The sequence below is a fragment of the Sinohyriopsis cumingii genome, chromosome 2 (assembly GCF_028554795.1).
Source record: "Sinohyriopsis cumingii isolate HCF-2022 chromosome 2, ASM2855479v2, whole genome shotgun sequence".
Classification (NCBI taxonomy): domain Eukaryota; kingdom Metazoa; phylum Mollusca; class Bivalvia; order Unionida; family Unionidae; genus Sinohyriopsis; species Sinohyriopsis cumingii.
Window position 1 is genome coordinate 80,567,262 of NC_142962.1, and position 27,766 is coordinate 80,595,027.

General features: G+C 33.4%; 3 protein-coding genes across 5 annotated transcripts in view; all 3 read left to right on the forward strand.

The window, feature by feature from the left end:
- Nucleotides 1-27,766, forward strand: part of LOC149805266 (spermatogenesis-defective protein 39 homolog) — a 173,426-nt gene that overhangs the window by 97,282 nt on the left and 48,378 nt on the right. For all 3 annotated transcript variants that reach the window (XM_089948965.1, XM_089948956.1, XM_089948972.1), the window contains 2 exons: nt 907-997; nt 19,218-19,352. In XM_089948965.1, coding sequence (XP_089805091.1) covers nt 907-997; nt 19,218-19,352 — 226 coding nt within the window. The remainder of the gene's footprint in view (nt 1-906; nt 998-19,217; nt 19,353-27,766) is intronic.
- On the forward strand, nt 6,979-10,043 carry LOC149805267 (uncharacterized). Its single transcript, XM_089936138.1, has 3 exons — nt 6,979-7,942; nt 8,957-9,136; nt 9,755-10,043. The coding sequence occupies exons 2-3, from the start codon at nt 9,012-9,014 to the stop codon at nt 10,014-10,016; spliced, it is 387 nt and encodes a 128-aa protein (XP_089792264.1). The 5' UTR covers nt 6,979-7,942; nt 8,957-9,011; the 3' UTR covers nt 10,017-10,043.
- LOC149805268 (uncharacterized) lies at nt 22,355-24,401 on the forward strand. Its single transcript, XM_089951253.1, has 2 exons — nt 22,355-22,655; nt 23,140-24,401. The coding sequence occupies exons 1-2, from the start codon at nt 22,355-22,357 to the stop codon at nt 24,399-24,401; spliced, it is 1,563 nt and encodes a 520-aa protein (XP_089807379.1).

A 27,766-nucleotide genomic window follows, 5' to 3' on the forward strand; every position in this document is an offset into this window, starting at 1 on the left:
TTCCATTGTGAAGACTGTCATTGTAATGAGAATTGACTGTACATTTCTTAACCTTCATATGCAGAGGACTATTAGACTTTTACCAGTCTTGATTAGAATTTGTTGTAGTTTTCAGGACCTAGAATTGCTCTATGTCAGTGATATAAGTTGTCAAGATGCATTTTGATGTACATTTGAGAATTCAGTGTTGTTCCTTCTAGAAAAGTTGTCATTCTTTTGGAGAAAATCTCTTAGAAAATGCACTGTACTGGTATATATATTTAGTCTAAGTGAAAGAAGTTAAGGTATATTTTGAGTAATTAGGACATGACTTTATTTATTCTCCTTGTAGATGTACTTAGAATTTGAGTAGCAAAATAGATATGGGGAATAGAACCATAAAAGTATGATCATTTATCAGTCATTATATGCTTGGATATTGCTAAATTAGGGGACATCAAATCACTGACATTTATATTAAAACACATCTAGGGTGTTGTTGAATATTTACAGCCAAACATTGTAACTTCTTTTTAGGAGAATATATAAATGTCTGTTATTTCTCCAATAAGCGGTAGACTCTGTGGTTATGCTTTACTGGTCTTTAGATATGTTTTTCATTTTAGTAGATTCGCAAAACATATCTTCAGCAAGCAAAAGAATGTGTGAATAATAATAATTATCCTGAGTGAGATAATTCAGTTATCATTTAATGCCTGGGAAATGCCCTGTATCAGCAGTAACAATAAGCTGAAGACAAAGGTGTATTTTGTCAAAAGCTTCCTTCATATACAGGAAAATACTTTTAGAATTTTTGTAGGGTTTTGTGTGTTGTGTAGGGATGTATATTTTTAATATGAAGATGGTTTTCAAAGATTGGTTTAACTAACTTAAGTCTAATTGCAATAGCCCTAATTTTATTTCCAGTGCTCACTTTAAGTGTGATTCTCAACTAGAACATGATGCCTCCATGATCCAACAGCAGCTAGACCTTTTACAGATCCAGAGACCAATTGATGTATGTTACCAACTTTTATAATTTATAAAATTAATCAGATTACACTTGTTAAATGTAGAGTTCATTTAGAGTTTACTTCCCACATTTTAAAATTGTATTTACTTGTAATATTTGTGTGGCAATGCAGTGTTCTGTAAGTACTTATAACAGATAAAGTTTTTCATAGTTGGGCAAAGAAAATTAAATTTTGTTGGACTTGCATTTGAGGATATTTCTCACATTGACATCATACTCTTGGCACAAACATTTTATGTTATATACATTCATGGTCTGTAATATCCAGGCCAAACAAATGCATGTTCTTTCAGTTACTTCATGCCATGGACCCTTGGATACTTTCCAGTCTTATAAACAATTACTAAGATGTGGACCACTTTACACATCTTCTTAGCTGTCAAGACCCCATTGCATAAGTAGTGATTCCAACCACTCCAGATTTTGCATACCATATTTACCATATATGTTGGGACACCATAAATTAATTTTTAAAGTTTCTTTGTTTGTTTGCACTCTATGTTCTGAGACACATTGGGTTTTTTTTAGTTGTAAGTTGTGTGACACCTTTTAATCATTCACTAGTAATTTCAGAAAATGCACTCCAACTGAAATTTTATTTTTAAAATGATATAAAATTGTGTACTTGAGATAAAACTCTTTCATCAACTGCAGCATCATCTTATCAACCCAGCCCTTCTCCTGCACACTTATGATCCATTCTTTTGGTACACAGATATTTATTTAGCTTTCTCATGCCATGAAAATGATATTTTCTAGTCATCAAATCATCTGAAGTGGAAACTGCTAGGACTATAGGACTACAGTCAGACTTTTAAAAATCTGCGCCAGACATGCTAATTCTCACACTTTTACAGACATTCCATCCAGGAGATCAGAGTACACTGGAATTTCATCCATGTTAATGATCATATTGTCAGCAAAATTATCTTCTCTTCTGGCTTACATGAATTCATCAAATGATTTTATTTTCTCCAAATCTTCTGAGTGATGTGTTGTCGTCGATGTCCATGCATGAGGCACTAGATTGTGTCACGTTAAAAGATGTTTTCAATTTATTCTCAAAATTCCCATGAATACAGGTGAAAAGGAACCAAACTTAGCTTCCCTGCATCATCTGACTTTGTATCTTAAAAAAACAGACTGGCACACTTAAAAGAATCCAGTCAGCTTCTGTGGTTGGCTTGCTTTGCAATAAAAATAACCTTTGTATTTGATATCCTTTTGATAACTTCAAACAATGAGTTCATTGCTCTCTGCCAGTTGTGTTTATTCACCACCCGGGTTCTATTTGCTTGGCATCTGTAGTCATAATTAATACCAACAGGCATTGATGTCTGCGATTAAATAGTATACATAGCAATAACTTGCTTTAATAATACTTTTTTTAACCCATGCTGGCAGAAGATTGTCATTTACACTCAAGTGAAATGTATTTTCAAATAATGATTTTTATTTGTGAGATACTGTCATATAGTTAACCTAGATATAATACATCTGGGTTATTTTGCACCTATGTCGTGTTTGAAGACATTGTTTGATTATTTTCCTGTCATTTTCAGTTTTGTTGCATCCAGTTTTCAGTCAGATAACATGCTCAAACCTTTGAGTACAACCAAACACAATTTGTTTCCCTGTGTTCATGTCAATGAACAATGTGTTGTGTGTTATCTGACATAAGCAATACATGCTACAGTTTGGATGCCTGCACTACATATACAGTTCATGGATGTATATTTTTGTTAATGCTCATAATAAAAAAAGAGGAATAAATGATAACTATACAAAGTTAGTTTCTTTCATTTTATTAGCAACTTCAACACAAATTTATTTCATTTCTTAAGTCTTGGGACATTAGACCTAGGTGAAAAAAGTTTCCCCAATAATTTATTTTTATTGAAAAAATTTAATTATTTTATTTTGTCCAAATATATATAGTAAATACAATACTTGTTTAAAATTTTAATGAAAACCTGCATTCTGAATTATTTTTTTGAAATTCTGTAAAATCAAAAGTTTGTGAAATATAATTTTGAATAGGAATTTTCTGTCTGGACACAGATACACACAAAAGTACTTCAGCAGCAGTATGATGGACTAATATATAGAATATAGCTTCTTAACCCTTTACCTCATGCAAGCGTCTTTGGACGCCTCTACTCCATTCGCATGGAAGCGCCTTTTGACACCTGCTGTAAACATAAGCCATTTTGAGCTGGTTTTCGTAGTGCCACCTTCGGGGAAAACCCCCCATTAGATCCTACATTCATTTCTGCAAATGACAATTATGTCAGACCACGTGGTTGCTATTCATGCACTGGTTGATATCTGCTATTTAAAGTAACTGGGTCGTAATCTCCACTCTCCAAAATGGCGGCCGCGGATTTCATTCAGTACATACGAAGTTTTCACAATTAGAATCACAACCATGAAAGATTCAATAAATTAGGTTGTTGTTGTTGTGGGGTTTAACGCCATTTTTCAGCACACGATAGGCTATACATGGCGGCCAGTATTAATGGTGGAGGAAGAACCCGGGAAAACCCCGGAAAGAACCACCGACCCACGAGAAGCTACTGGCAAGCTTTCTCACAGACCCACATTGGCTGAATCTTAGACTCGAACCGCCGCAGACAGAGGTGAGATGGCAGTGATCCGTAACGAAGAGTGCTTTAGACCACTCGGCCACTTGGGGCCCCCTCAATAAATTAGGTAAAGTCTCTGATATTGATGTAGGCAGCAATTAGTTTTTATAAATTATCAAATTCAGGTGACTTAGTGATGTAGACGCACATGAAAACCTTGTAAATTTCGAGTATGGGAAATGGCAGCTACGGTTGGTCACAAGGCCTCACTGACATGATGGTGAACGAGTTCTCCCTCGATTTTAAAGCACATAAAAATAAAAAATTCTTCCATGAAAAATAATTACACAGCTATAACAATTGGACTTTACTCTTAAATTTTTCCACATATAATATATGTGTACCAAAAATGTAAAATGGTTAAAATTGCTGTTAAACGTAACATACACTACATTGCTTAACAGTTCACAGGCAGGATTTCATTCAGTACTTACGAAGTTTTCACGATTAGAATCACAACTATGAAAGATAAAATAACTTAGGTAAAGGCTCTGATATTTATGTAGGCAGCAATTAGTTTTTATTGATTATCAAATTCAGATGACTAAGTGATGTGGACGCAGATGAAAAACATGTAAATTTTGAGTATGGGAAATGGCAGCTACGATTGGTCACGCAGCCTCACTGACATGACGGTAACGAGTTCTCTCTCGATTTTAAAGCAGATAAAAAATTCTTCCATGAAAAATAATTACACAGCTATAACAATCGGACTTTACTCTTAAATTCTTCCACATATAATAGATGTGTACCAAAAATGTAAAATGGTTAAAACTGCTGTTAAACGTGACATCACTACATTGCTTAACAATTCACAGGCAGGCCTATGCGTATGCTGTCGACTAGGTAACAGGTGTCTATTTATAGCGTGCTGCACTTTGTCACTATGCTCTAAGAGGTAAAGGGTTAATGGTCAAGACAGTGTTATGTAACAAGAAACCAGTCATTCTGACTGCAAACGAATAAATGTGCACCCAGCTATCTGCTGTTTTTGCTTACTCACAACACAACTTTTTGGGGGTCCCAAGTGGCTGAGTGGTCTAAAGTACTCTCCATTACAGATCACTGCCATCTCACCTCTGTTTGCGTGGGTTCATGTCTTGGATTCAGCCAGTGTGGGTATGTGAGAAAGCTTGCTAGTAGCTTGTTGTGGGTCGATGGTTCTTTCCAGGGTTTTCCTGGGTTCTTCCTCCACCATTAATACTGGCCACCATGTATAGCCTATCGTGTGCTGAAAAATGGTGTTAAACCCTACAATAACAACACAACTTTTTGTGTGAAAAAATATATGAAAAGATGAAGAGAAAAAATATGTAGATGTAGAAAAATTACATATGACATGTTTAATGTGGTCATAGACATTGCTCCCAAGTGTTTACAACCTCATCACTAATGACTCCTAACTGATTAAGTAATTATTGCAGAGTAAATGAGTTTGATTTGCCTAAGGCACAATATTGCAGTGTCTGTAATTTTATGAACTTTTAAGGTCATGAAAATAATTAAATGTGTCAACTTATAAGCTGAAATAATTCACAAAAACCTAGAGTTTGTGAAGATTCAGTTACGTAATTGATAAATAAATGAGAGAAAATGAATTTTTGTGGGGGCCCGCTTTAATTGAAACTTATAGGTCATGAACTGTTAGGGAAACCCCATGTGACCACAAAAACGGACATGCCATCTTCATCCAGTGGACGGGTTATGAGTCATGTGGCTCTAATTTGAATATCTACTATAAACAATAATGGCGGATGCACAAGAGAGTCAACAATGTAAAGGTTGTCCACGCATGTCGCTTTCCAAGAAGAAATGTAGAAAAGCTGTCAGAGAAATCGAATGGGACCTATCAAGGATTCGTCTTGGGGACCAATTTGTTCGATGGAGAGCATTAATGGAGGAGTTAGGACTGGCATCAGACACTGAAATGGCAAAATTGTTGTTGGACAGGTAGGACAATATCTACTTACCGTATTTCATGTATTTTTTTTGTACCCTTTAATTTTTTGTACACAGTACAATTATCAAAAATAATAATTATTTAAATGTATCATAATTTTTCATACATATCACTTTGTATTTTTTCAAAAAAATCCATTAAATTATTAGACATAAAATTTCTACTAAGAAGATTTACGTTTGCAAAAAAGATTGAAAATACCGTATTGTCATTTTGTTTTTACAGAAATTAATAATTAATTGTTGGTGAAAAAATACAACGATTGATGCATAAGCATGGGTGCCCACAGCATAGGTCGGGGGAGGGTAACATGACCCTCCGAAATCATACTGCAAATATATATATATATATATATATAAATTCCGACAAGTTTAATCATGTAAATAAAGCTGAAAATATGTCACAAGATTCAGTTCAAAACGCTTAGTAAATATTAGCTTTTGTGTCAGACTGCTTACTATACTAACTCTCCTGGCCCTGACTGACTGAACACCCCCCTTGCAAAAACTCCTGACCCCCTCTCCCCTCAAAAAATCCTACAGGCACTTGTGCATAAGCTCTCTTTATTAACAAATGGACAAAGGACTTCAGAGACCTTATCTTTAAGTATTATCATTAATTAGTTCTCCTTATTAAGTCTGTCACTGTAACAGAAAAACCATATACATTTTAAAACAAGTTTGGAAACCCTTTGATGTTTTCTTATCCAACAAAAATTACATCTCAGTACATGCTGAAGTGAAGACCACAGGCCATTGTTCAACTGTTCTTATTGTTTCATTATAGTCATACAAACATAAAATATAAAAACCTTGTCATTTTCCATCATAAATATGAAAGTCACGGACTCTGTTAAATCAATTTGTGTGTGTGTGTGTGTATATGTATATATATATATATATATATATATATATATATATATATATATATATATATATATATATATATGTATGTATGTATACACACTATCTTTTAAGTGCTTTTTCAGTTTTGACTTGGATATAAATAACATTTTATTGCAAATCTATTCTTTGTTATACCCCACTACCATCTTTATTGGCTAGTTCAAATAACAAGTAATGCACATGATCGCTTGTCCTTATAACATCTGCTGTATGAACAATGGCTTCAATAGCACATTGACAGATTTTCATTTCCCTAAAGAGAGCCTCATTTCCCTACTAGCAGCCTTGCTGATTTGACCTCTTTTGTCCATTCTTGCCTTTAATCTGGTTTCAACTGGATAACCAAAGCACTAAGCATGTTTAATTAGCATGTAAATAACACTGCATAGCCATGTGGTTGTTATGACAATGTACATCGTAATTAATACAAGAATGAATTGTTGATTTAGCTGTGTTTATTGATAATGGAATATAGTAGGGTAATAACACATGAGGATTATTACAATCATCAGGTTACTGAAAATAGTCCTTTTTTCTCTTTGCAAACGCTACAAATAAAAACCACCCTGAGTAAATATGGTCTTGTACATTAACAAAAATTTGTTTCGTCTCTCTTTCTCTCTCTTTCACACACACACACACGTGTGCACATGCATTAACTAAAATGTGATTTCAAGGTCTTTATTTTTTATTGCAATTTAATAATGAGATGATTGTTTCTGTAAAACCACATGATGCATGGAAAAAAGGCATAATTTGAACTCTCATTGTTTTGGTTGGGCAATAAAGTTCCAGCATACTGTGCTGGCTAACCCAGTAATCACAGCTGTTTTTTCCCCCACTCAATACTTAGCGGACCAGTGATTGTTTATTTTGAAATTGTGTCTACATACCCCATATGCTTTCTTTATGCAGTTTCCCATTTATCGCTATGTCCCACATGCAGTTCTTGCTAACACTCTCTTCCTATCTATCCACTTAGCTCATGATGAATGCACATAGGACATATTTAATTTAAGAACAAAATACTGAGATAGCAGAGTTGAAGTTTTTTGTTAGACACCACTGGAATTTAATTAGAACTTTATTCATTATGACTGGTGATAGCACTTTTGGGATTTAATTCACAGTACTATAAGTTCTTTTAAAATTTCATTTTTTATTCTTGGGAATTAAATGATTTGTTGATTTTTACAAAACTTGTTGATTTTCACTCTTTCCTATTATAAAACTTTTGGAATTGGAAAGCTGTTTCTGTTTTGATGGTTGCTCTTAATGCACTTTTAACTTTTTTTTATCTACCTTCTTTTCAAGGTTGCCAAATGAAAGGAAAATACGGCTTTATTACAATGTTCCAAAGTACATCATGAATCAGTACTAGTTTTCCTGCAAGACTGCTAGCAGCTATGAATAATTTTTGGTGAGGTTTCTGTCCTTATATTTGAAACAGATATATGTAAACGTTTGCTACTGTATTTTTTGTATGAAATCAAAATTACAGTGCATAATCCTTATCTTCTGATTTCTTTTAATGTATATTTTATCTGTATGTATGCATCACCATATTGTCTAGGTATGTAGTCTATTAAAAGTAATTTATTTGAAATGTCAGAGTAATGTCGAATATTGAAGGAACATTGATCCAAGCAAAACTGCACTCCTGCTACATTAACTTTTAGCCAAATCTACAGTGTAGCTTTCGCTTGATGATATAAATCAAGTTGTCTTATAATCAATCAGTATGTGGTCACCATGACAAAAGCGACCAGCTTTAGGTGCTATAGGTATTGATTGTGGCATTCTTTTGGAGTATCTGGATGAGTGTCCTACATCACATCACCAATACACATGAGTGGATCCTCTCACATGGCCAAGGCATTAATAAATACCTACATGAACCTTTGTTGGAGAATGAAGAGAGGACAAAACCTTGGCTTGATCCCAAGAAGGACACCAAAGTGCTGAAAACCTTGGCACAGGTGCTCTTTGACCAAAGGTTCCTAAACAGAGTGGAGCATTACTTAAATTTCAGATATGCCATTTTGCATGGCATTTAAAAGAAAAATATTAAGACCGCTTTGAATGTTTTTCTTCTTCTCAACTTAAGAATAATTTACTGTATATATTTACCATTTGAAGATCTGAATAAGTTAGCATTCATAAGATGTGTGTACATGATATATGTACAGTGACTCTCCTTCTCGAGTCTTTGGTAAGTTCAGGTATAATACATGCACCTCAGGTATAAACAATTCCATGACACTCTATCAATAAACACATCAGTAAAGATTTTTTATGCATGCAAAATTTACCAACAGTAATGATTATTTAATAATTGTATTAATCGGTTAGCAGATTACAAATGACACATGTTACAAGATACATGTTTTTGAAAATTGCAGAAGCACTGCTGAGCTAAGTTTTTCATTAGCAGATCATGATGTACTGTGCCAGAGATTTTCATACATCCCTCCTGTGTACAGATCCTGATGTACTGTGCCAAGAGATTTTCATACATCCCTCCTGTGTACAGGATTAGGAATGAGCTAACTGCCTTGGATCACAGTATCCGTAGTGGCAGAGATGTAATGAGAAACAAAGAAGGGGAGATATGGTATGTTAGTTTTACTGTAGGAAATTAGAAATAATTTTATATATTGATTGTACATTATGACCCCTGCTTGGACATCAAGCCAATGGAATATTATTCATATGTACAAGTCATGAAACCTTTGTTTTAGAAAGAAGTCATTTGTAACAATTGGCACACATTTTTTTATATTGGTAATAAGGAATCTTAATATTTTCATGCATACAGATCTTGTAATTAGTATTGTTATGATTCTAGTGGATATTTGCAAGTCTAATAATTAGATCCAATGATATGTATAGCACTTTCCCAGGGGATTGACACACTTTATTAAGGATATATTGGGTTTATGGAATATCCTCAGTACGTTTGGGGAAGGTGCTGTCATCATGATGATTACTAGCTAATACCTGTAGCTAATACCTGTTCATGAAAATATATTGTCTTCTGAAGGATTGGGCAAAAATGCATCCTGTCTCACATTGTACTTTGTAGTTAGATCAAAAAAGAACAAAAACAACCCCTCAACAACTCCTTCATGGGAACTGGTTATGAGGCTCAAATATTGGGTGAAAAATTAATATGGGTTACATGGGGATGCTTGTCACACAAGTTAAGAAAATAAAATTTTCTTTAAAACAGGTATCATCGATGTTACAGCAAAAAAAGTGGCAGATGGTCCGTCTACCCTTGCAAGGAAAAGAAAACATATCCCAACATCAGGGAGCTTATACAGAAAGCCCTCATCTGTCAACTTGAGGGAAAGCAGGGTATGAGGAGGAGAAGAGAACTAAAGGAAGATGATCCCAGGAGATTTTGTAGAAACCTGGTGCCTGAAGAACCACCATCAACTCTAGTTTTGGTGAAGGAGAAGATCTCAATTTTATTTATGTGTAAAATATGAAACAGTGTCTGATATATGGAGGTATCTGCTAAGGCAGGTTACACTTTATATAATATCCTGTAAATATCCGTAGTTGAAAATAAAATAATGTATAATACTGTATCTGCAGTTGCTGAAAACTTTTGATATTGATTATGACCTTCTTGCCCACATTGTTTATAGGCAGAAATAGACTGGTGTTAAAAATATCTGAATGAAAGCATTATTGTTTGATGCAATATTATGTGCATTTACAAGAAAACAAAGAATGATGTCAACTGTATTCATTTATATACAAATTTGTACATGCAAGAAAGTGTTTAAGTTAATGCAAGCCTAGAAGGGATGAAGCCAGTAAATTGTCCATCTGGATATTTGTCACGTATCTGCCAGAAACGGTAAGAGGGAATTACATGTCTGTCTCCAGACGTGAGCCTTCCATGTTGCCGTAGTATGAACCGCCTATAGGCAACATGTCTGTTGGCACTCATCAAGTCAACTTTATCATTGATGACAAGAACTTGAAAATTCTGAAACATTATTCCAATTTGTAATATGCTGTTTCTAAAATGTAAAAAAATATGTATAAAAAAATAATAGGAACATGAGCTTGTTCAAATCTTATTCATCTTCGATCAGCAAATTCCACTGTAAAATACACATATATCAAAACTGCACATGGTTTTTATTTTGACATGAGTACTGAGAGTTCCATCGCAACTAGAACTGATATTATGTGTAGATTATGTTAAGATGGACAGCTCAAAGTTTTTGGGGAGCATTTCTAGAAGTCAGAGACTCTTGCATTGGGATCAAATAGGAATGGCTGATTGCAGATGATGATAATATTTACATAAGAATTTTATCCTTGTATCATCATCAGTTTAGATTTGTTTAGCATATTGAAGTACCCACATTGAAACCAGGTAATGAAAAGAATCTACTTGATGAGTATCAATTGTAAAAAAAGTCCTTATTATTTGCACATGTATGCATGTCTGTTTTTGGATGGCTTACAATTTTAAAATTCTTTCACAGTGCTTGCAAAGAAATAATCTAAGCATATGTCTCAATTGGTAAGCAGTGTCACTAAAAGTCTTGAAACTTCTTATGTTAAATAAACTTTTAACACATTAACCCCTGGAGGTTTTTGACATATTTGCCTGAAAATTTAGTAGGAAACACATTTTGAAAGCTATTTCTGAATATATCCGAAAACACCAAATCCTCAGTGATCTTTCAGTAACATACTGTCTAGTTGTGTTAGAAACATCGTTTTTCATTGGCTGTTTGTCTCGTGCATGAGCAGAAAGGGTAAAAGTTGGATTTTTTTAAAATTTCTTTTTTGCTAAATGGAGCCATTTTTTTATATTGAGTTCACTCTTTATTCCAAAGGCCCATCGTATCCTACTTTTTGCAAAGGCTCATCTGTCTGTTTGCAGTTCATACCGGTTTGCCTTAGATCTGAGACCAAAAAGTCTAAATTCCAGACACAAAATTGGATTCCGACCACGGGTGAATTTTGGGTAGAAAAAAATTAGGTCCAAAAAATGAGGTTTTTTATCTGTATTTTGTAGTGCAACTAGGTATTCCAGATTATTTGGTATCATTGTAGAGCTATATCTGTCTATCTTTATATAATACCAACCACATTACTGTATCATGCATGACCATGACGCTACAGAGCTCGGCAGTAGGCTACTACCTCCTGCCCCGTTAAGTCATTGCTAGGGGTGAATGTGTTAAGAAGATTTTTTTGTTTTTCTCAAATCGTCAAGGAATTGCTAAATTTGTAATTTATGTGCAATGTCGATGCACAAGTGATTAAATATGCAAGGAATATTCAAATTTGGTGACATCATCAAAATGCACTGTTTAACACATTAACCCCTGGAGGTTTTTGACATTTTTGTCTGAAAATTGAGTAGGAAACACATTTTGAAAGCTATTTCTGAATAGGTCCAAAAACACCAAATCCTCGGTGATCTATCAATAACTTACTGCCTAGTTGTGTTAGAAACATCATTTTTCATTGGCTATTTGACTCTTGCATGAGCAGAAGGGTAAAAGTTGGGTTTATTTTTTGTTGTTGTTGCTAAATGGAGCCATTTTTTTGTATCGAGACCACCCTTTATTCCAAAGGCCCATCGTATCCTACTTTTTGCAAAGGCTCACGTGTCTGTTTGCAGTTCATACTGGTTTGCCTTAGATCTGAGACCAAAAAGTCTAAAATCCAGACACAAAATTGGATTCTGACCACAGGCAAATTTTGGGTAGAAAAATGTTGGGTCCAAAAAATGAGGTTTTTTATCTGTATTTTGTAGTGTAACTAGATATTCCAGATTATTTGGTATCATTGTAGAGCTATATCTGTCTATCTTTATATAATACCACCCACTTTAGTGTATCATGCATGACCATGACTCTACAGAGCTTGGCAGTAGGCTACTACCTCCTACCCCATTAAGTCATCGCTAGGGGTTAATGTGTTAATCATGTTAAGAATAATACATTAAGAGACAGTACACATTCTAAACAGAACTTGATATTTTCATTACCAGCAAAAGTCATATGCAGAGCTGTCTCTCACAACACCTATTCCAGGTCTGTGGGCATCTCCCTACATTTTCCACACACCATTCTGGTAATCCTGTTTTGGGGATTGGGTGATAACCACCGCACTGCCTTGAACCTGGCTCCAGTACATTAAAGACAAGGCTGGGGTGGAACTGTAACATCTATATGAACAGTTCCCTCAGCCAGTCTGGCTCCACACTTATGATCTCCTAGAATATATTTTAAAGATTAAGCATACTGAATCCCTGTATGAATGTGGTACAAAAAAAGCTTGAAAGCTAAAATCATGATACCATGGCAACATTTACAACAATCATGTATTTGTATCAATTATCAATCTTTGCAAGTCCACCTTGGAAATAGAAGTCACTGAAAATGTTGTAAGAGTAACTACCAAAGTTTTGACTCTGTAAATAGATGAAGTATTTTGATTTCATTGGTACAAAGTGCAAGTTACACATTCACTGGCAGCTGCTACACATATCCTGTATACAGAAAAAGGTTTTCTGTAATGTAGCCCACATACCTGTCAAGTTATTGATACCTTTTGTGGTATATATTTTGTACATAAAAAATTTAAATTTTGGCAATAACATGTTCAAGGAATGCTTAAAAGTTATTGAAAGAATTAAAGAAGTTTCAGAATTGCCATTACATCAAGTAAAATTTGTATTACAGAAATCATTTGCAGTAATCAGCAGTTCAGAGGTGGAAAAATTTAATGTCATGCAGACTGGGCAATTAAAATTCTTACCCAAAATGTTTGATCAGATGTGAAATAAAATTCTGTTTCTTGCAAGCCTTCATGTCAGTCTAAATTCTGGACAAATAAAACATTTTAGGATTATTAAATCCTTCTGTTTATCATGATAGTGCATATTTAGTATTATCACTATAAACTGCCACATTACAGACATCGTAGCGATATGACTGAAAAATTGTTAAAGCTACGTTAAAATAAAAAACACATCACATCACATATTTAGTATTATCTTAACATATTTTGGGGCTGTAGAAATACACCTTAAAGCATGCATTATATTTAAAACAGAAGAATAAAAGTGTAGTATTTATTTTACAAGACTTAAATGGATATATGAATTTTGTACACGTCGGGTCTAAAAAAAAATTAAAAACTACAATCTAGTCAGGTCTATTCACTGAACTCCAAAGTAAGATTGCATAGACTTTGTTACCGTTTTGTATTTTTTTAAAAATAAAAATAATAAATTTATTACTTACATTGGAAAAAGAGAAAGTCAACCTTAACAGTATTGAATATTTGTATGCCACTAGCATAGATCACTTGTATCTATATATGAAATGATTTTAGCTAGTTTATATTTTGATTGCCACAAGAATTTAAAATTGTACCACAAGCATTTATTTACGTCACTCTATGTATTTTGCTACATATGGTTGCTTGAACTTCTAAACCAATAACCCTATATCATTAAGTTTAGTGACTGATGAAGACAAAATCAATAATAATAATAATAAAAATAATAATAATAATAATTACTTTATTTAAAGAGGGTAACACAATTAACTTAAGAACTAATCTACCTTGAGGCCCTCATACAAAGGAATTTATCTGTTTTAACTGCATCTCTGAAACCACTTTATATATTGGGTTTAGAAGAAGGAAATAGAGTTTGCATTTCTAATGTCAATTGGAATACTATTCCAGAGCAAAGTTCCTGAGTACTGGAAACGTTTTTTGAATAATTCCTTGTTTGGTTTGGGAATTTTGTACTGTTTGGGAAGCATGGATCGCAGGTGGGGAGTATTACCAGGTAGCCTATACAGGAATAGTGATTGTAAATATTCAGGAGCACAATTAGCAGATATCCTGTACATTAATTTGGCTTTTTTCAACTGGATTCGGTCTTTAATAGGTAATATTTTTAACTTACCAGCTAAATTTTCCTTGCTTTCTTTCTGGATTGATATTAGCCTGAATGCTGTTGTTTGAAGATGTGCTAGCTTTGCTATATTTTTATCATTTGAATTACTCCACACTGTGTTACAGTAGTCTATATAGGGTTGTATCTAAATGTTATAGTTTTCTGCATTTTTCAGAGAAAAAATATCCTACTGAAAAGCCATAAACTTGAATTAACCTTTTTACTGACATGTTTATGTTCAGTCCATGATAGGTTATTATCTATCAAAACACCAAGTAGTCTATCATGATGAACCATTTGCAAATTTTTATCCTTCTATGCTAGACATAGTCCATCACTACCAAGATTTGTTCTTTTTGCCGTGTTCATATAATTAACATTTTAGTTTTACCAGTATTTACCACCATGCCATAACATGTGCACCAGTTGTCCAGTTTGTTTAGGGTATCCTGTAAAGAAATTTCTTGTTTGTGCTTTGTGTTTTGGATGTCTGACAATGTTGTGTCATCTGCATAGAGATCTGTAGATGAAATTGAATCCCTTAGTAAAAAGTGGTGGGCCATTAATAAATAGTAATGGACCTAGAATTGAACCTTGTGGTACTACATATCTAATTGTGCCGGTTCAGACAGAACATTATTTATATAAACATGCTTTGTTCTCTCACTTAAGTATGAAGTGAACCATCTAATTATGCTTTCATTACATGGGTAGATTTTCAGATTCTTCAAAAGGATTTCATGATCCACCAATGTCAAAAGCTTTCTTGAAATCTACAAATACAGATCCTTTTATTCGACTTTGATCAAGTGCTTGAAGCCATTTATCAGTTACGGAGATCAAGCCAGTCTCACGTGAATGTTTTTGTCTAAAGTCTGATTGATTAGGTTGTAACAACAAGTGTTTCATTAAATATGACATGAATGAGTCATGGACATGTTTTTCTAAATTTTGACAAGTTTTGATACTATTGAAATTGGCTGGTAGTTATCAGCATCATTCTTAGAACCAGATTTGTGCATAGGCATTACTTTTGCAGTCTTCCATATTTTTGGGATAGATGAGGTTGCAGTATTTAAATTGATTATGAATGTTATGCTATCTGAAATAGCTGAAGCTGAAGTTGTAATGGGTGGTGGACCAATCTGATCAAGTTCAGTAGCTTTCTTGCTAATATCAAGTTTACTGAGTCATTTTATAACAAAGATTTTTTTGTTACTGGTGGGATAGAGAAACATACCTCCTTAGGGATTTTGCTGCTGCAGAACTTTTTCAGTTCATTTAAGTTGTTTTCTATCACTGGTTCTTGTAACTTAGTGGCAGTGTTAGTGGAAAAACATTGAAAACATTTACAATGTCAGTGTCATCAGTGACTTTGGTGTCATATACCAGAAGTGAGTGAATTTTATTTGTCTGATCTTTTTGGTATTATATGAGGTGGCCATGTAAATGATGTGGCCTCTGGCCACCTTATATAATACAAAATGATAAAAGTAGTATGGAGACAATCTCATTGAGTACCCCCATTGCATGATGACATACATATAATTGATATGAAACTAAATACAAAAGGTTTTAACATGGGTCATTTAAAATGGTACTAAGTAATTTGGCAAAGACTAATATCTAAGTAGTGTTTTGCATAATTTAGAAAATGCATACTTGTATTATAGGATTATTTATTTTACCAAACAATGTATGTTTAAACTGCTTTACTTTTTATTGCAATTCACCACCCCACACCAATATCTTTTGATAAAGGAAAACCATGCACAGATACCGTAGAAGAAGATTGTACTCACTGTTGTTGACATTTTGCGCGGTCTCGTGGCATTTTTGTGTTTTACGTCATCAACATCAGTGTTTACAATAGGGCATATAATTATGCAAATTTCTGTCACTGGAATTATCTGTGTTATTTGTTCAGGATCTGCCGATCACTGCCGTATGGGATTTCAATATGGAGATGATAGATTTGTTACTCTACATACGAAGATTTCAGAGAGCTCATACACACTTGGGCACTAAAAGAATGTCTTTGTGTAAATAGGTTTTTATGACGTATGATGCCTGCCAGCCAACTGGCATACACACTTGGGCACTAAAAGAATGTCATTGTGTAAATAGGTTTTTATGACATATGATGCCTGCCAGCCAGTTGGCATACACACTTGGGCACTAAAAGAATGTCATTGTGTAAATAGGGGCCCCGAGTGGCCGAGTGGTCTAAAGCGCTCTTCGTTACGGATCACTGCCATCTCACCTCTGTCTGCGGCGGTTCGAGTCTAAGATTCAGCCAATGTGGGCATGTGAGAAAGCTTGCCAGTAGCTTCTCGTGGGTCGGTGGTTCTTTCCGGGGTTTTCCGGGTTCTTCCTCCACCATTAATACTGGCCGCCATGTATAGCCTATCGTGCTGAAAAATGGCGTTAAACCCCACAACAACAATTGTGTAAATAGGTTTTCATGACCTAAATGGATAGATTATTTAATATGTACCTAAGAAGTAATTGCAAATCATCAGCACTAACTCCACAGCAAAGTTTTGCAACTAAACAACTGACTTCTTTGGTAAATTTTAAACTCTGTATGTATTCAAAATCTATCCCTTAATAAGTAGAATAAGATATTTTGGGCATAAATGAGCTACAGAGTTTCATAAACTTTGTTGACTTTTGTCAGATATTTTTCAGGTACATGTTTGGTCATTGTCACATGCATGCACACACTCACTCCCATCCTACCTCTGAAAGTTAATGTCATCAGTATAAATATATCCCTAGATTATATATTTCATTTCAGTTTTGAATTCATTCTGTGGCTATACACATATGCTTCAGATCTGTCTCAGTCCTTTTTATTTGTTTAAAATATAGTGAGATATGTAGATATAGCTTCATATTTATTATGCAGTTATACACAGAGCACTTGTCATAATAACACTAATGTTACATATATATATACCAGTACTTTAGTTGGACAATAACTGGAACAAAACCACTTAAGTTGTATCAGTGGAGCATTTTGCTGTTGTAATCAAATGTGTTATGATAAAATGAAAAGTCTAGCTTAATGTTGCAATAAATATAGGGCCTATTTTGTGTATGCTTTCCACTGTCTTTTAGAGAAAGACTGAAGTGTTTCTTGAAGATCATATTTTATCTGTAGTTTGTTCCCAAACATGGTTGAGACAGCTTCATACCATTGCTGTATTCATCTCAAGTATATTATGAAGTCAGTACTCATAGAGGAGTCTTATTAAAGTATTTTTCAAGAAATTCCCAATTTTTATCTGAACATTTTATTGTCAGTAAAAAATTAGTCTCATCAGATTTGACCAGCATATATGAATGCAGCTCAAAATAAATTTAGGGTAATAGAAAGAAATGAAGTATCTGGGTTCAGATGTATTCTAGCAGAGAAAGTTCTGGAAAGTATGATGATTTATAAAATTTTAGTTTATGCACAACTTGATGATCTTGAGTTATTTTAGATACAAATTGCCAGTTTTGCAATGGGCTTTGTCTGATAATGACCATTAAGGGAGGAACTAATGGTGTGGTAAGCTGATGTAATGTTGAATTATAAGGCTTAGTCATTGACTAATAGTTATATAGGTGTTGTACATGTACCTTGTCTTGGAATTGAGAGGCAGACATGGAATTATGCAAGAGGATATTATTAGCCTCTTTACTTGCTGCCTTCATGGGGATTGTGGGAGGATCACATGGGGTGTGAAAAAAGTCTGGAAAGTATGCTTCCTTTTCACAAATCTTTGATGGAATTGTATGACTGTGTTGTCATAAATACAATGAGATTAGTTGGTATATACATGTGTACTTTAACTGTTTACAGTATGTATTCATTTGCCAATTTTCTTGTACATGATGGCATTGTCTTCTGCAACAACAAAAAAAATATTTAATATGTAATCATTATTTTAAGTGTTTCTTTTTAAATATGCATCAATTTAAATTGGAAATGGTCACTGAAGCTCACCACAACCACCACTACCACTGTGTTCTATAACAAAAAGAATACACATGCAATATTTTGTTCATTTAACTGACTCTTCTCAGTGTTGCATAATATGTTGCACAGAATGATGACATGTTGCCAGCAATCATGTTATAGCATGATTTCCATGTACTGTTTGTAAATGTTTAAGGCGATTGTTTTGACTGTAAATGTGTACGGAATTGATGGTTCTGCAATTGGATGAATGGATGCACCATTTATTATGATCAGACCGTCATCATTTCTGACTATACAGATACATTTTGATTTAAAAGACGATGCAAAACAATTGTATTTGTTACTTTTAATGAGCTTATTACCTCTGCTGGACAGCTGCTAATATTCTGAGTAATTGATGCCAAGATTACCAATAAATATGCTCAGGAGTTGGCATCTCAGCATTAGTGCCACAAGAACTTGTCATAAAATCCACAACATCCACTGACAGATATACAGATAAAAGGATAAAATATCCAACTTTTCTAAGCATGAATTTATTTACATTCTTGGTACATATACATGCAAAAATTCTACAAAAATGAGAAAATTTAAAATTAAACAAGTGTAATGCAAATTTGCAGATATGCAAACTTAGAGAAAATCTGCAATATTTGGAAAAATCTACAAGCTTGTTCATCTTGAAGTTATTAGAACTTCTTGTGCTAGAGACATGAAATAAAGTTTAAGTGAAAAATGTTGCATTTTAATCATTTCTACTTGCAGAGTGCTGATGAGTTGGAGCAGACATTACGAAAGCCTGGAATCTTCATGACACATCCACGTGTGGTCTCAATTATCCACCAGCCAGTGTTGACAACACTGTACTATTGCTCTTTCTATCACCACCAGGACCCAGAGGTGAGTCTAAAACACTATTTGATTTGATTAAATTGTGTACAGCACTTTCTATCTGCAGCACTGGAATTTAGTTCTTTTCTAATACAGTCTTTTTGGCAGATACATCTATGGTGCATCAGTGTGATTCATCCTTAAACAATGCATTTTTCTGAATTATGCAATCTGTTTGACAGTCTTAAATTTTGTTTCTATGGGATTACAGCTTCTTTGGTGTCATATATATTTTATTTATCAACTTCTTATACAGTACTTTTATTGTGATTATTAAAATTGTAAAAGATTAACTTCGTCAATATTCAGTGAGAAACTAAAGTTGTAATTACATCATCTTACAGTGAGTCTCACCCAAAGTTCATAGAAGTGCAATGTGATGTCATAATAATGTTACATATATTGGATTTAATTTATATTTGATTTAATTTAATTGCTTGTAAGTTTTTTAATATTTTTATTTTTAATTTCATTATATGTCAAAATAATGTCAAAATAATGTAGTTTTGTTTACTAGGAACTTGATATTTTTATTTGGAACTTGATATTTTTCAGAAAATAGTTTGACCTTGACTATTCAGTTGTAAACACCTTATGCTGACCTAGCTCATGACCTTAATTCAGAAATCACTGAAACAAGTAAACAACTTTTTATTTTTAGCCAATTGTTAGAGTTAAATGATTGGTTTTTGTCAAGGTCATACGTGAAATATATGTAAATACTTCTTATAGGTTCTGGAAAGTTTACCCTCATACGGGAATTTGTTTTGCATTTCGACTTACTGTATAATCATTGTTTATAGACATTTTTGCCAGTTGGGCTTCTAAACACTGAGACGTAAAGGTGTTTCTTTTCTTGTGTCATTTTGAGAATTACATTTTAATGTTTATTCAAATTATTGGGATTCCAAGGATAATTCTTTTTCCTGGAAAAGTTTGAGTGCTCATACAGAATTTTTGGACAAAGACATTTCATTAATTCAAACACCAGATTATTGTTTGTGAATAACACAGAACTATAGACATTTCGTCACCACATAGGATACAGTATATGTCATCGCCTTCTATCTTGGATTCTTCATCAAGACTCAAACTTGAATTCGTTAGAACATTTCATTATTAGGACTTCTAAAATTTAATTTTGTGGATTATTCTTGGATTATTTTTTGATTATATTCTTAAAACCGTAAGTTTTTATTTTTTCATTTTTACAGAATTTTTCCAGGGAAATAAATTATTTGTTACATTTTTCAAAGCTTGTTGTTTTTGCTTTCTGTGTTACTGTTTATTCAAGCCTAAACGAGTAACATAAGATTAATTACCATATATACTTACTTACAAGTTGAGTCTAGCTGCAAACTGCACAGACCCAGATCTACCATCACATAATGCACCAGCAGATCTAAACTTATGCTGTTTGTTGGGAGTATTGAGTAGAACAAATAACATAGACCATGATCTGCTTATACATTACATAACAGCAGGTCAAGGTTTGTGTTGTTTGCAGTTGGATTTGATTTATAAGCAAGTATATGGTGTGTAATTATTAGCTATGCAATAAACATTGATTGACACCCACCAAGTTCTTGAAGACATCTTCATAGAAAAATCCAGCCTTCAGACTTGTTGTCTCAGTATTAATCCTTGTTATTAATATATTTAAAAAAATTAATTATGCCTTTGTGACTTAATCTGTTTATGCCAAAGAAACTAAAGAAATTCATTATTTCTTATAGTAACATGACCTTGGCATATTTCACTAGTAATAGTAGATGGGATATAAATGTTTTCATGATTCTACAGTCCTCAGAATATTTATATATTTTTATTTCACATTTTTGGAGTTATTTTTATTGAGATTGTTATTAATGAGTACAAATCTTTCTTTTCATGGGTGGGTAAACGAATAATTATACCAAAAAGAAGAATTCACTTTTCTATAAAAAAAAATTTATAAATGTCTTCAGCAGATAAGAAAAGTTGAAATTGACATATAGATAAGTTTGTTTATATATGAAGAATATATAAATACTACTTTATTGCAATATTTTTGTGTGAATTTTATTTATTTTTATTAGTGTGAGTAGGTTTACAATTTCTGTAACTGAAAGGATATTGGTTTGAATCCAAACATTGTATTAACCCAAATTGGCTACCCTGGTGTGTCCTCCAATTGCCTTGGCATTAAATGACAGACTTTTTATCTGTGTTGTATAACTTGAAGCCTGTAGCAATCAAAGGAAGAAGGTTAAATTTGACATGAATAATTTGTCTCATCATGTGTCCTTCACAGCACATGAAAGATTTTAATTTTTGAATATCTTAACAATTAAAAAAAACGAGAGAATGAACATGCAGTACAGTTACTTACATATTTATACACACATACTCTGTCTCTCCTCTATATATATATATATATATATATATATATATATATATATATATATATATATACACACACACACACACACTGAAACCCTGCTATAATGTGATAATTGGGCGAAAAATTGGATCACATTAATAGCGGGGTTGCGTTAATGTGGGGTTTTACAGTATTTTACTTTTTTCAGAGAACAACGCATTGGTACATATACGTTTATACATGTATAATTGCAATGCCAGTAGCTGGTACAGGAAAGTAACATTTCCATTGGTCAGATTCTTACCACGTGATCAAAATGAATTGCGTTCATTTCTGTATGAACTGTAAGGAGAACTACTTTTCTAAGAATACCCACTTCTATAAATAGAGTCACGTGTACAGCATAATATAAACACTGCTAGTGAAGGCAGACACGAAGTAAGCAATAAAGGAAAAGAACATTCTTACAATTTAAACAAAAAGAATTAAATCTTAAAGACTAAAGCAACCGATATTTCTCATCTTTTATGAATAAAATCATTCTTTCTTTGAGGAAATTTGTTAAAAATATGGATAAAAATGTTTGAAAGTGCGCTAGGTCAAGGTCACCAGTATACGGTATTTATAGCTATCCAACGCTGAAACTGATATGTCAGAATTTGGAGATTTTTCGCTAACTTTGCCTTATCAGATAGATTATATGCAGGAAGATATTGAAAATTTTGACCCATCCCTTTTTGACGAGTCTTTTGAAGTGGAAGAATCACAAATTGAGTTACCATTTAGTTTGAATGAACCAACACCAGTCACGTTCCCATTTGATAACAAGGATGACCACAAACCAAAACGCTTCAAATCACTTAAAGAGGAAGATCTCTTAAACATATCTGAACAGCGGTACTCAAAGTCTACGAAGAAAAATACTCAATGGGGCTACAACACTTTCGCAGGTAGATTTATTCATTCATTTAATAATCATAATAAATTAACAACAACAACAACAACAACAACAACAACAATAATAATAATAATAATAATAATTAGTAGTATATTGGACTGTTCATCAATGTAAGCTTAAAGTAACGTTGCTTGATACTTAATTTGCTCTTATTTATTATTTTCTTAAATTATGTTATGAAAAGGCATTATTTTGTTAATTTTTATGCAAAAAGAAACAACAAAAAATAATTATAAATCATTCATGCCATTTTTTTTTATAAAAATGAGACTTAGCTTTCTCTGCAGTGAATAAGGTGTACTTTACCTTTAAAGTAATACTTGTGACAGCCTAAAAATGTAACCAATCTTTTATATAATAGTAACTAATAATAAAAAAATGAAGAGAAGATATGCATGAATGATTCTTCCCAAAGATCTAAATATTTTAAATGTTAAAAAATTAGATACTACCAAGCTGAAAAACATGAATTTCAGAATGGTGCAAAGAGAAGAATATTGAGATTGATCTGAAGTCAGCTGAGTCTTCACATTTGGCCCAAATGTTAGCCATATTTTATGCCGAAGCAGCCCCCAAGGTCACCGAAACAAGAAAGAGGATGCTCCCTGAAGCCCAAGCTGAGGAATACCATAAAAACACATTAAAAAATGTCCGTGCTGCTATTAATCGCTACATGCAGGTTGAATGTGGTCGTCAAATCAATATTGTTACAGACCCTGAGTTTAGAAAAGCAAATGACATGTTAAATGGAAAATTAAAGTTTAACACAAAGAATGGTTTATCAAGATCAACTCAACACAAACCCATTATTCCTCCATCAGACATGTATGCAATCAATAAGTACCTGATGCAAGATAACCCTATCACACTCAGATACAGGATTTGGTTATATCTATCCATCCACTATGTTACTCGTGGATTAGAATTTCACAGTCAATTAACACCCAACAGTCTTGAAATCAGGTGTGATGAAACAGGGGCTGAATATGTCATTCTGACCCATCAAACTATACAAAAAAATCATCAGGGAGACTTAAATGCTAAGGAGGAAAATTCTGACAAGAGAATGTATGCAACTGGTGGTCAAAACTGCCCAGTCAGGTCAGTAAAATACTACCTCACACGCATTAATCCAAAAGCTGAATCATTATTTTGTCACACTGATAAAAGTGCTTTTGAAAATCCCAAATTGTGTCAAATATGGTACATAACAAGATGTGTTGGAAAGAGACAATTTAGCTGTTTTATGCCTGACATATGCAAAAATGCCCATATATCTGCAAGATATACTGCTCACTCTCTTCGTGCCACAGCTCTGAATGCAATGACAGATGCCAACCTTCCAGCTAGGCACATTATGTCTTTGTCTGACCACTCCAATGAACTATCATTGAAACCATACACAAGGCCCAGCACTCAACATAAACAACAGATGAGCAACATTCTTTCCAATGTATGTTCAAATGTAGCACTGTCTGCTCAAGACTCTTCAGCAATGCTATCTCATGCAAATGTAAATGTTCAAATGACCCCTACAAACTCAAGCGGTACTAAGCAAGCAAATGTTAAAATGACCACTACAAACTCTAGCAGTACAAATCAAGTAAATGTTAGCACTGAATCTGCTCAAAATCACCTACAAGCACTGTCACATAGTACAGTGAACTCTATGACAGGTTTCATTACACAATCAACCTGTCATTTCAATAACTGCACATTCCAGTTTAGTTCCAACTAAAACGAGTAAGTGCAAACAAGTTAAGGAAATACATGATTTTCAAGTTAAGTGCCCCATCTCAACTATCAAGGCTAGAATAATAATTTACAAAACATCATGTACAACTCCTGGTTTTTATTATATGGCAATTTTCAATGAATAATTATAGACAAATTAAGAAAATGCATAACAAATAGTTAGATACAAGTACAAATATCAAAGTAGTAAATACATGAATGTGTCATACAATTTTTCATTTTTATAGTGATATTGCTGTATTGTAATTATTGTTACACTATACTTAGAAAAGTGTGTAAACAATAAACACAAAATTCAACAAATTAAATTATCTTGCTGTTTTGAACCCCTGAGTTAAAAAGTCATAGCTTCTTCCACAAGGAGCATTCTATATCAGCATTTGCCTCAGTCTGCATCTGTCCTTTTGTGTGTCTATTTTCAACAATGATGTCAGACATTTGATGAGAGGGATCAGGTTATAAACCATTGTCACTAATCAAATCATAATAATAACTTAAGGGATAAAATAAATACTCAGTTATATTAGATATGTGTGTGTGTGTATGTCTGAACTAACAAAACTGATCACAGACTTTATATAACCTAACATCATACACATAAATGTATTAGTCTATCTTGTTTATAAACACGAAAATAGGTTTTGAATAGCGAAATTAGATCACTCATGTGCCAGAACAGTGATGAATCTGCCAAATCACATTCAGTCTACGAATGCATACATTCTTACAGCCATGACATCGTGACTTTAAATATTGAGCTCTCACTTTGAATAAACGTGTCCATTAAGGCAAAATATAAAAATCATGGCAGCATTGTTATAATTCCTTACATGGGCTATCGTTGGTTGAAGGACTGGTATTATGATGACCTTGTTACGATCAAGCAGGACAAGCCTAACTGCTATAAATAGCTACGTAACAGAAAAACCCCAAACATGTATTACTACGCTCAATTAAGATTTATATTTTTTAATGATGCAAACAAAATAACATAAAAAATAATTAAAATTTCAGTTATAAGAGTTTAACGTTGTTTTTTCTGAGTTCATCGTGGTATAAACTGTCAGTTGCCGACTCACACAGCTTACATAACGCCCTTCGGGCGTTATTTGCCGTGTGAGTCGGCAACTGACAATTTATACCACGATGAACTCAGAAAAAACAACGTTAAACTCTTAACTAATGTATATGATGAATAGGGTATCAACACCGTTTACTATTGTGCTGTCATGGTATGCAGTTCATCCATAATGCATGTTATTCCATTGAAAAATTGCACACAGATTTAAAATATTCAATAATTTTGTCACAGATCATGAATTCAGCATCTAATATATAGCATGAACAGAGTTAACACCGTTTACTTATTGTCTGTTATCGTACCTTTGTGGCATGTAGTTAATCCATAATATATGTAATTCCATTGCAAAAATTGCATGCATATTTAAACTGTTAAGTAATTTTGTCACAGATCATTATGTGTCTGAATTCAGTGGGAAAAATTAAGAGCAAAATTAGGTTAAGAAAGACAAAGCACATGTACGGTTCATTACGTTTCATGGTCTACGAATGGTGTCTGTACAAATTTCATACTGCTAAAATTTTCTCATATGTGTTTCCGTGTACCTTTATCCATTGTAAATTCCCAATAATCAACACTTGTACACCTATTCATTTGAATGACTACAACAAGAATAATTGACAGACAACACATGCTTTCAGCGTGCATATAACTTTTACTTCAGATTTTGTGAATATTAAAAGAAACGTGAAGAATTCTTTCATAAAGATTTTTAAGCTGAATGCATGTACAGGTTCATACCATTTCAATTTCCAGCTAATAAAGTGGACATTATTTACTGGTCAACTGATTGCATCTAATAACACCTCCAGTCCCAACAAACATGTTGGCAGCTTTCGTATTTTTATGTTTATTAACCCTTTACCTCATGCAAGCGCCTTTGGACACCTCTACTACATTCGCATGGAAGCGCCTTTTGATGCCTGCTATAAACATAAGCCATTTTAAGCTGGTTTTCGTAGCGCCACCTTCGGGGAAAAACCCTTGTTAAATACTACATTCATTTCTGCGAATGACAATTACGTCAGATCACGTGGTCACTGTTTATGCTCTGGTCGATATCTGCTATTTAAAGTAACTGGTTCGTAATCTCCACTCTCCAAAATGGAGGTCGCGGATTTCATTCAGTACTTATGAAGTTTTCATGATTAGAATCACAACTATGAAAGCTTCAATAACTTAGGTAAAGGCTCTGATATTGATGTAAGCAGCAATTAGTCTTTATAAATTATCAAATTCAGATGACTTAGTGATGTAGACGCGGACAAAAAACTTGTAAATTTCGAGTATGAGAAATGGCAGCTACTGTTGGTCATGCGGTTTCACTGACTTGATGGTGAACGAGTTCACTCAAGATTTTAAAGCACATAAAAATTCTTCCATGAAAAATAATTAACAGCAATAACAATTGGACTTTACTCTTAAATTTTTCCACACATAATAGATGTGTACCAAAAATGTAAAATGGTTAAAATTGCTTTTAAGTGTAACATACACTAGATTGCTTAACAGTTAACAGGCAGGCCTATGCGTGTGGAGTCGAATAGGTAACAGGTGTTCTATTTATAGTGTGCTGCACTTTGTAACTATGCTTTATGAGGTAAAGGGTTAAATTTTGAGAACCTTTTATCAACCACCGCATTGTCTGCTGCTTGGTTGTGTACGCAGTTAAAGAAGAAACACATGTTGGCTATTGTTTGAGCAAAGATTGTATACAGAATTAATTGAAGACAATCACAAAGATGAATACTGGCTTTAATGATGGATCAGTAATAAGTAACATTTCTGATAATGCTTATTTTGGCATAACACTTAAGAACCTGGTGAAATTGTTAAATTTCAGAAGCCACACCATGATCTTATTAAATTCAGATTTATACACAAACTCTTTCCCCAAATGATAATAAAACATTTTACACACTATTTCCCATACTTTAAAAAAAAAAGTATTTTTGGGGGCATGAAAAAATACACGTACATGTATTTAAAATTTCAGAGACCATGCCACGATCATATTATATATGAATTCATACACGATCTCTTCCCCACAGTGATAATAAAATTTTGTATGCACTATTTCATGTACTTTTTAAAAAAAATATTCTGGGTACAAGAAAAATATGTGTACATGTATTTAAAATTTCAGGAACCACGCCACAATAGTATTATATTCAAATTCATGCATGATCTCTTCCCCAAAATAATAATAATTTTTTATACACTATTTCAAGTACTTTGAAGAAAAGAAATATGTTTTCATGTTGTGA